Below are 10,949 nucleotides of genomic sequence, written 5' to 3'. Positions count from 1 at the left end.
ATATTTATATTTTATATTTCATTGGATATAGGATCGGATATCCAAATAACTGACAACCCGTTGGATATCTGATACATAAAAACCGATGTAGGTCCCGATTTTGTATTATCTGATCTATTAGGGACAGATAATTTTTTAGCCCAATAACTGAAACCAACTCGATCACCCCTAAAGAAAAATGTCGAGAATAATTAAAAAGCAGCTTTTGTTTGATCAAGCGAAGGCGAAAAGGCCTTCACATCGGTCCAGGCTGTCTAGCCGCTTTAGGTACGAACTCCAAAGGAAACCCTCACGATCTTGCTTCGAAGAGTGGCCATGTCTTCGTTTGTCGCCGCCGATCTCGGCCGTCTCCTCCCAGCGCTCTCGGCGACGCGAAGAAATCCTCGACCGGACTCGCCTTCTTTCGGCTCCGCTTCGAAATTCCTGATCTCTTTCTCCTCTTCGTTTCGAGGTAATCTTCTAGCACTTGCTGCCTCCATCTCCGCCACTATCTCTCCGTTCTTATGCGCCTCCTGATCTGCCGCTTGTCCCAGGAGCTCCTTCCACTTCTGCGGAAGTCGGCGCAAGGAATGGGCGTGCGGCTGTCTTGGCGGCGGGCACCAAGCATCTGATGGGCTCGTTGTCGAAGACTGAAGGTCTCAAGTTCGCGGTGGTAAGTGCTTACGTTTTTTGAATCTCATACTGTTTTTTAGTGCTCTAATAGCATTTTCCAGCTTGTGCGTGGTTTGCTGGTTAGGAATCGAATCTGTTTTTCTACACTGACTCTGCAGAGACGGCTTGTTTGTTGATTTGTCTCAATGAGAATTATTTTTATCTGTACATTCTTCCTGAGTCTTTACTGCTTTGGAAATTTGTTTAGTATATCATATATGGTGCGATACGATGAAGTTTAGCTATGTTTATTTGAGTTGTGGAGGCGTTTTTTCTGATGGAGGAGGGTCATTTTATACATATCAAGCTGCGCATGATGTGCATGAACTCAATCATAGATTGGGCGTGACTTCCTGAGGTAGTTATTTGTAAATGCTTGAATGCAACTAGTTTGGCGGATTTAACTGATAAGAGTTTCATAAGAATCATTCTTGAGTAAATCATGTTTTACAAGTATTTTATTTCTTATCTTTGTTATTTTCTATTCATCTGGAAAACAAATCCTGTTGGTTTCAATATTTAGACTGTTTACTAATTACTATACTGCCATTTTACTTTCAAATTGGCATTGTACTTACAATTGTTTTCCTTTTCTCGGCACTTCAGGTTGTAGCACGGTTTAACGAAATTGTCACTAACTTACTGTTGGAGGGAGCTCTTGAAACTTTTAGGCGATATTCAATTGATGATGATGATATTACCGTATGAATTTTCTCTTGCCTGTTCATTATTCATTTTTTTTTTCAAAATTCTCGAACATCCACTTAAACTGAACTATGTTCAATGATGTAAAATTTGCATGCCATCCCCTGGTATTACGTTGATGGAAGTAGTGCCTTATGAATTTTCTCTTTTGTGTTGTCTGTTCGTTTTTATTTATATATATTGAACTTGGGGTTGTTTCCATTCAGCAGTTGTTTTAATGGATTACTTTGAGCTGAAATGATGATGCTAACAAAATGACAATTCCCTTCCATTCTTTATGAGTTCTAACATTAAGAATAATCATTACACCTTTTATAAAACAAGTCTACATCTTATATGATACATGAAAAAGGTACCATTGTAACTGATATTAATTAGAATTTAAAACATTCTCTAAACTATTGGAACTGATACATTCTCTAAAGATCATACTAATCTTAATGGAACCCTATAGTAAGAAAGGAATTCTACTTTCTCATTTATGATGATTCAATTGAATTGAATTTTAATGCCGTGTTTACCCTGGAGTAAGGAATTCATTTCCATGGAAGAGCATGATTTTAAAGGTGGAATTGAAATACTTCCGTTGTTTACTCACGTTGAGAACCTGGAGGAATGAAGCTAAATGAATTTTGGTAGAATTGTTTTTCTCCCAAGAATAATCCCAAAATTGGATGGAAGTTGAGGGATTCCACGGAAGATGTTGTGAAATGTGTCCTTTGCCACAGATATGGTACACAGCATATCTCTTTTCACTGTATGAAAGCATCCTAAGCTTCACTGCTCACTCCTATTTTGCAATCATAAATCTAAGTTTACTTTACATTACTGGTTTTCGCTGCTAGTGCTAGGCAAGCTGACTTGGAATTTTCAAGTCTTAGGCTTAGACTGATGATATGTGAGCTAAGTGGTTCATTTCCTTTAGTTGTTTTAAACAAGCACACACTGTGTTTGGCTTAATAGTGCTGTGATGTTAAAAAGTTGCCTAAAGCATGAAGCTCATTTCTCTTTACATTGTTAACAATAAAAGGCCAAAACTTAGTTTTTATAGCATTCCGACCTTTGTTATGGTCAACTTCACCAAGGTTTATGATGATTGAACTTTTAAGGGAATTTTTTCAAATGTTGGGGTTCAAATTGTTGCACACGTATGTACAGGAAAATGTTTATCTAGCATTTTGTTTCTTCTTTCAATGTTTTCCAATTAACAAGAACCATCGGTTTGCTGTTTTGTTGCACCAGGTAGCTTACCATTGTATTTATTTGCTTTTGCAAGATGATGCTTTATTAAACTGTGTATGTTTTCTGATGTTGAGTTAGTACAGTTCAATTTTCTGTAGGTTGTTAAAGTTCCTGGATGCTTTGAAGTTCCAGTTATCGCTCAAAAACTTGGGAGGTCTGGGAAGTTTGATGCCATTTTGTGCATTGGAGCTGTGGTATGCCTATCTAAATCCATGTTATCTACTTCAATGATATATTCACCATAAATATTTCTTCATTGTTTGTGCTGTATCAAGGACCATTTTTAGGATTTTGGTACTACTTCATGAATCTTCAAATTTTATAGACAAGCATTGCCTATATCTTATGTTGCAGTACTCTGTTTCATCTTTGATACAGTCATTTTCAGCAGTCTGGCTGACATTAAAACAAATTTGTTAAAGTTTGTTAGGCAAAGAAGAAGGTGTAATTTTTTATAGTTTAAGTAAACATTAAAAATGAAGTTTTCTTAAATTTAATATTTTTGAATGTATCATAGTGGCACTTAAATTCTATTTGATCAACTAAGCACGGTATATTTACCTTCAATAATATGATATCCAGGGACAGTTGGAGATTTTCTAAAAGGTCATTCCTATTTCTTGTTTGATTTTCTCGTTTTGATTGATGCGCCATCTTGTATCCAAACTCTTATTTGTTTCATGCTGTTAGAAATTTTCTAACATAGTGATTTCACCATATTTGGAATATCGACAAGCCACCGGAGATTATTGCACAAATACTAAATTTTGCATGTTTAATTGTGTTTGCACCCCTTACTCTCGTTAGCCTGAGTTCTCCGTGGATGGTTCACCTGTTGGATAAAGTTCTATTTTCTGCATATTGAAATGACCACCCATCCAGTAAAAAAGAATAAGTACTTGAAATTCTTTGTGGATACATGAGTTTCACACCCCATTTTGATCGTCATACCTATCAATGAAATTTGTGAACATGCTTACTCCTGGATCTTTCTAGGCAAGTCCACAAGAAATATAGTGCAGCAAATTGTTCGACTCCTGCTTAATATGTTGATTCAATAATGTAACTGACACAGATTTCCTATTCCTTATATTGTAGATTAGAGGTGATACTAGCCACTATGATGCTGTGGCAAATTCAGCTGCATCTGGAGTACTTAATGCAGGGTTATCTTCAGGTTTGTCTATGTACTCTTCGATCTTTTAAACATTCTGCTGGAACTCGTTAGGATTTATAGGGTATCATTTCCATTGGAAGGTAGACAATAGTTTAATAGCTTTGTTCCTTTTCAATGACATTTCAGGAGTCCCATGTATATTTGGTGTCCTGACCTGCGATGATATGGACCAGGTAATCTCGCATTAGCACAACTCCTGACAAAAGTTATGATTCATTGGTTCACATTTGCTAACATCCAGCAACTATAATATCTAACGTTGATGGTTACATTTTGCATATTCTGAATAAAAAGGCTCAAAATGCCTTTGAATTCACTAATATAGCAATTTAAGTGGACCCCTTTTTCAATGCTCACCTACTGCTAGTTGTTTAACTTACCTCTTTAATGATGGAAGGTTGTTAGTTATCTGCTTTCACATGCTTTTGTTTTTTAACTTGAAAGCATTCACACGTATGGTTCTTTGCATTGTTATTTTTCGAAATATCTGAATTTCTTTACAGGAACCGATTAGTGATTAATTTTTGTTATGCTACGTATGGTTCATGAAATAGAAAGATAGATAATAAAATAATTACCCTTAAGAAATGGCATAAGAATATTTAACCTTAGATTGATTCATGGAGTGGAAATATAGATGAATCATTTTTGTGATTAGACAAGGGATAAGTTTCCACAATGATAAAAATATTCCTTGACAATAGTTCGCCCAGTTTGCCCAATTTGGTAGGTTTGTCCATTCTGTCTAATCCTCTCTATTTGTTTAGTCCTCTTGGCCCACCATTGTTTGTCCAGTACACTCAGCTTGCCGGATGGATGATTCGGTCTGCTCCCCCATCTTTTGATCCACTTTGCCTCTGTCCTCTCAGTCTTGTTTGGTCAGCCAACCCAGTCAGTCAGGCTGGATCAAGAAGCAGTTTACTTATTGATTCGACAGGCAGGATCAAGAAGCACTTTCTGTGATGAATTTTAGATACAATCGACAATGTATGGCTTTGGACTGGATGACTTTTTTCTAAATAGCTTATGTTAGTCATATAACCATCAAGAGTTTCTTTGAACGTACTACAAGTGTTTGAATTGCTTCTATACACTTTTTCGAGTATTATTAGGTTACTATCAACTTTTTTACCTTTTGAGATTTAGTTTATATAGAACTTTTACTTCCGTTTGCCAGAAATTCAAATTTTTTGTGCAGGCCTTAAATAGAGCCGGTGGTAAGGCAGGAAACAAAGGCGCAGAAGCTGCTCTTACAGCTGTAAGTTAGTTTTCCACATTTTGTTTCCTTTAATTATAAATTTGTTGACACACTTACCGTATGTTGTAAATCTATCACAGTTTCAAATTTAGAACATTACAATGAAATTTTAGTTTCATAACATTGTTTTTCATGGCATTACATTATGACACCTCATTACATAATAATCTCTTTAGACTCTTAATCATAGAATATTTTATATGAATATTTTATCGAGTAAAATTTTGTTCAATCTATAACAATTTGATATACTTTTGATGTTCTGATAGGCTTAGTAATGGATCTCTTCTTAGTAAGCTTATTCCTACTACTGGTAGCCCTTTGTAGTCTTACACTATTGCATCTTCCTCTGTAGATTGAGATGGCTTCACTGTGCAAGCACCAACTACCAAAGTGATGATTGATGATGCATCCATCAGATACAACTCTTTTTATATTCATTTCACAATGATGTTTCTTTCGATCGATAAAGTTCCGTTAGAGATCTACCTCTCCGCATTATGCTGGATGAAACAGGCATTCATTGGAAACACTACTTTGTAGCTTATGTTTCGAGGCAACTTGTTCGTTACGGCTAAATCTCACTTTGCGCTTAGTTTGATTGGACCGAAAGATGGGAGAGGATGGGGAGAAAGTGAAAGAGAAATAAATAAATGCTTACATCACAGTAAAAAATTCACAATTTTTATAAACCTTGCTCCGTAATCATAAATTTAACAAGTAACTTTATATTGAGTCCCATTACATCATTATCTACCTTTTTTTATTTATGTTCTTTATCTATAATATTCATTTATATAGTATGATAAATATATATATTTATAATATATATTTTAATTAATTTATTAATAATATATATTAGTTTTATTTAATAATTTTTAATAAATTATTAACTGTTATTGGCTTTACAAAATCTAATTTCTCCTTATAGTGATGGTCAATTGTGGAGATCGATTGCGGGTGATTTTTAATGTGAATATTTTTTGAATTTATTTTAGTAGTTGGTGAAAAATTATTTTGGGATTGGATAGGTCATTTTTAGAATTAGTTGATTTGAAAAAATCGAATAATATTGAATTATAATTAGATGCTAGGTTTTAAGATTTATAAAAATTATATCATTTGTAATGCTATTCGGTGTACAAAATCTAATTTCTCCTTATGGTGGTGGGTCAATTGTGGAGATTGATTGCGGGTGGTTTTTAATGTGAATATTTTTTGAATTTATTTTGGTAGTCGATGAAAAATTATTTTGGAATTGGATCGGTCATTTTTAGAATTAGTTGATTTTAAAAAATTGAATATTGAGTTATAATTAGATGCTAGGTTTTAAGATTTATAAAAATTATATCATTTGTAATGTTATTGGGTGTACAAAATCTAATTTCTCTTTATAGTGATGGGTCAATTGTGGAGATTGATTGCGGGTAGTTTTTAACGTGAATACTTTTTGAATTTATTTTGATAGTTGATGAAAAATTATCATGGGATTGGATCAGTTATTTTTAGAATTAGTCGATTCAAAAAATTTGAATACTGAATTGTAAAAACAATGAAGAGAGATTCAATTACTACTTTACATATATTTAAAGATTTAAAAGATTTCTATTTTTTCCATGGGACAATGGTGCAGCGATTAGGTTAACCTAATCAAATAGTGAACTAGATATTTAGAATTGAATCTTAACTGCAGCATATTGTAGGGATTTTTTTTTCTAATGGAATGACAATTCTAAGAACACTGATTGTTTAGATAGGGCTCTACGAGCACTTTCCGATTTATTATGGTGATCGATGGGAAACTTTCATAGGGTCGGATTGGTCACTTCTCGAATTAGTCGATTTGGAAAGTTGGATACTTGAATTATTAAAAAAAAAATAGTTGTCGCAAAAGGTAATTACACTCACTCGATACACCCCTCACAGTCCACTACAAACATGCCTGTGATTAACGACGGGGGTACCGACGGAATCACAACTCCGTCGGAGTTTACCGACTGAATCTACTTCTGTCGGTAAGTTCCGACGGAAATTAGGTTAGTCGGTATTTACCGACGGAATTATGGTTCCGTCGGTAGGTTCCGACGGAATTAATAATTCCGTCGGTAAATACCGACGAATTTGGATAATCAATCGGTAATTACCGACGGACCTAATTTCAGTCGGAATTCCGTGCGACGAGATAACTGTTGGTTAGCCCTAGGAAAATCGTGCTGGTTCCACTGTACAAAAATTTTGTACAAGTGTCGAACTTTTCCTTAAATAACCTATTGTGTTCTTTAGAAGTTAAATTAGGAATCGCAGACGGAACTTAACATCATTGATTCTAAATTTAACTTATCTGTTCTTAATGATTTAGATTTGGATCGCAAGCGGAATTTAACACTATTGATTCAAATCCACCTATGTTATTAATTTCATTAAATATTAATTTCCAAAATTGGCTTCCAGGACTGTATGGCGAGGCACATGACCTTCTTGGATATGGGAACAACCACCACCGCCTAGACAAAACCTTTTAAGGAAAGCTAATATTTAATTTCCTTAAATAACTCTAGGTTAACCAAAAAGAACAATCGAATCACAAATTCAAAAAATAAAAGAAAAGAAACACAACCTCGAAACAAATCCGAAAACTCTAGAATCATATGCCTCTTGTGTTTGGTATTTCCAAAAATAACTATACAAAAAAAACTAGTATGATGCGGAAAATAATTACTAGTTATACCTTTCTTTGTAAGCAAAAATAACCTCTTGATTTTCTACTGTATTCCTCTTCTAACCTCGGACGTTGTGTGGGCAACGATCTTCCAAGATGAGAACCACCAAGCACCTTTTTCTTCCTTCTAGGTTTCGGCCACCAAAAGCTCCTCCAAAGATGAAGAGGTTCGGCCACCACCAAGCATCAAGGGATGCTACAAATATCGCCTCCTTTTCTCTCCTTCTTCTCCAAGCAAGATCCGGCCACCACAAGGACTCCAAGGATGAGATGAGGTTCGGCCACAAGATGGAGAAGAGAGAAAGAGGAGGGGCCGGCTACACCCAAGGAGAAAAAGAGAGGAGAAAAATAATAGAGTCGTTAGCCATGAAGGCACCTCTACCCCCTCTTTTATAATCCTTGGTCTTGGCAAATAAGGAAATTTAAATAAAAAACTTCCTTAATTCTTTTGCCATGAAAAGGAAAATTTATTTAATTAAAAATCATTTTCTTCTCATTAAACATTATGGTCGGCCACATTAATCTCCAAAACAAGGAGAGTTTTAATTAACACAAGAATTAAAACTTCCTAATTTGTCTCCGGAAATTTATAAAAATTTCTCCAATAATTTTTCCCTTCATGGTGGATTATAAAAAGGAAATTTTATAAATTAAAATCTTTCTTTTTAAACATGTGGATGATTTCCAAAAAGGAAAGTTATCTCTAAAAATTAAAATCTCCTTTCAATCTATAAATAAGGAAAGATATCAAATATTTTCTTAATCTTTTGTAGAAACTTATAAAAGAGAATATTTAATTTTTAAACTCTCTTTTAAATCATGAACATGATTAAAAAATGAAAGTTTTCTCAAAATTAAAATCTTCCTTTCAATCTACAAATAAGGAAAGATTTCAAATCTTTTCTTAATCTTTTGTAGAAAGCTATAAAAGGAAAGATTTAAATTTTAAACTCTCTTTTAAAACCATGCAATCCACATAAGAAAATTTATAAATAAAATCCTTTTTAATATGATGTGGCCGGCCACATCATGTTTGGACTCCAAGCATTGGCCGGCCAACAACTTGGCTCAACCTTTGGGTCTTGGCCGACCCTAGCTTGGGTTCCAAGCTAGCTTGGCCGGCCACCAAAGAGTGGGTAAGAAGGTGGGTATATAGTGGGTATAAATCTCTATATACAAGAGGCTACGATAGGGACCGAGAGGAGGAATTGGTTTTGGTCTCCCGATGAAATTAAGCTTCTCGTGTTCGCCCCGAACACACAACTTAACTTCATCAATAATAATTCATACCACTAAAGAATTATTATTGAACTACCGCACCAATCCCAAATTACATTTTGGGCTCCTTCTTATTATGAGTGTGTTAGTATCCCTGTGTTTAAGACGTCGAATGTCCACTAATTAAATGAGTTACTGATAACTCACTTAATTAATATCTTAGTCCAAGAGTAGTACCACTCAACCTTATCGTCATGTCGGACTAAGTCCACCTGCAGGGTTTAACATGACAATCCTTATGAGCTCCTCTTGGGGACATTATCAACCTAGATTACTAGGACACAATTTTTTTCTATAATCAACAACACACACTATAAGTGATATCATTTCTCAACTTATCGGGCTTATTGATTTATCGAACTAAATCTCACCCATTGATAAATTAAAGAAATGAATATCAAATATATGTGCTTGTTATTATATTAAGATTAAGAGCACACACTTCCATAATAACTAAGGTCTAGTTCTTTTATCAAGTCAGTATAAAAAGAACTTACCTAAAATAGTCCTACTCAATACACTTAGAGTGTACTAGTGTAATTTATTAGTCAAGATAAACTAATATCTAATTATACTACGACTATTCCAATGGTTTGTTCCTTTCCATCTTAGTCGTGAGCAACTGTTTATAATTTATAAAGAACTGATAACATGATCTTCTGTGTGTGACACCACACACCATGTTATCTACAATATAAATTAATTGAATGATTATATTTATCATAAATATAGACATTTGACCAATGTGATTCTTATTTCTAGATAAATGTTTATACCAAAAGCTAGATTTTTAGTATACATCCTAACAATAACGGATTTACATGATCCGGGTTTAGGTTTTTGTTTATTTCCGACGGAATTAATATTCCGTCAGTAAATAGGTACAGCTTACGGGTGCGAGCGTAAAAATCACCGATGGAAATCTAATTCCGTCGGTAGCCACCGACGGATGTATGTTTCCGTCGGTGGGGTTCCGCCCGTACCCGTTATCTTTTAGATTCGCTAAAGCTTGCCTGTTAACTAGGCGTAATCACCGATGGAATTGTTAATTCCGTCGGTAATTACCGACAGAAATAGTGTCCCGTCGGTAATTACTAACGGAATCATTTTTCCATCGGTAAATCACGATTTAGGGCACAGTTCGCCTTGGCTTTCCTCTTCGCGTGACCCTCTTTTTCCTCCGATTTTCTAGCGGCGGCGATTCTCTCGGTGATTTTCCAGCGGCTCTCTCCAGCAATCTCGGCGCCCTCTCCTCCCATTCACCGCGATCCGGCGATCTCTCAGGTATGCTCTTCTCCTCTCTCCTTTTGGTTTTCACACGACCGACAGCCGCGCCCTACTTGCGGATCGCTGCCGGTGGCCTGCTCACGGGCGGCAGGGTGCTCGCAGCCGCCGACCTACTCAGGGCCGCCGGTATGCTCGCGGCCGCCGGCCTGCTCGCGGCTCGCCGCCAGCGGCCTGCTCGCGGCTCGCCGACGGTGACCTGCTCGCGGCTCGCTGCTCGCGGCTAGCAGCCTGCTCGCAATTGTAGCTGTGCTTTGTTACTGTTCGTAGCTGAGCACAATCAAAACCCTAGAAAATTTAAGTGTCGTGACATATTTTGATCCATTTCGCTATTGTACTTGCATAAAATGAAGTGGCCAACAGGTGTTTGATCGATGCTTCTCATATATGTATGATTATTTCATTTGATGATGCTATAAGGAACAACATGTTTATAATAGTTTCATTTATTTGCTTTAGTGTAGAGGAGATTTTCAGTAATATGATATGATAATCGTGAGATGAAATTGTGCACATAATTCTTTGTTTAAGTTTATTTCAAGTGATACAACAAGTTTAATAATGTTTTAAATTATATTCTCTTTAGGTTATAATAATGTATATGAACAATGCTTGGATGTATAATCGATTAGACA

At 35.6% G+C, this 10,949-nt stretch overlaps 1 protein-coding gene across 1 annotated transcript; it reads left to right on the top strand.

Annotated features, from left to right (window-relative positions):
• Positions 1-202: 202 nt before the first annotated feature.
• Positions 203-5,628, top strand: LOC122041239 (6,7-dimethyl-8-ribityllumazine synthase, chloroplastic-like). The gene is made up of 8 exons (XM_042600863.1): positions 203-451; positions 534-652; positions 1,258-1,353; positions 2,697-2,792; positions 3,697-3,775; positions 3,902-3,948; positions 4,974-5,033; positions 5,389-5,628. The coding sequence occupies exons 1-8, from the start codon at positions 316-318 to the stop codon at positions 5,428-5,430; spliced, it is 675 nt and encodes a 224-aa protein (XP_042456797.1). The 5' UTR covers positions 203-315; the 3' UTR covers positions 5,431-5,628.
• The last annotated feature ends 5,321 nt before the right edge of the window (positions 5,629-10,949 follow it).

This window comes from Zingiber officinale, chromosome 2A (genome assembly GCF_018446385.1).
Source record: "Zingiber officinale cultivar Zhangliang chromosome 2A, Zo_v1.1, whole genome shotgun sequence".
NCBI lineage: Eukaryota > Viridiplantae > Streptophyta > Magnoliopsida > Zingiberales > Zingiberaceae > Zingiber > Zingiber officinale.
The sequence above is the reverse complement of the archived record's forward strand: the minus strand, read 5'-3'. Positions and strand labels throughout refer to the sequence as shown.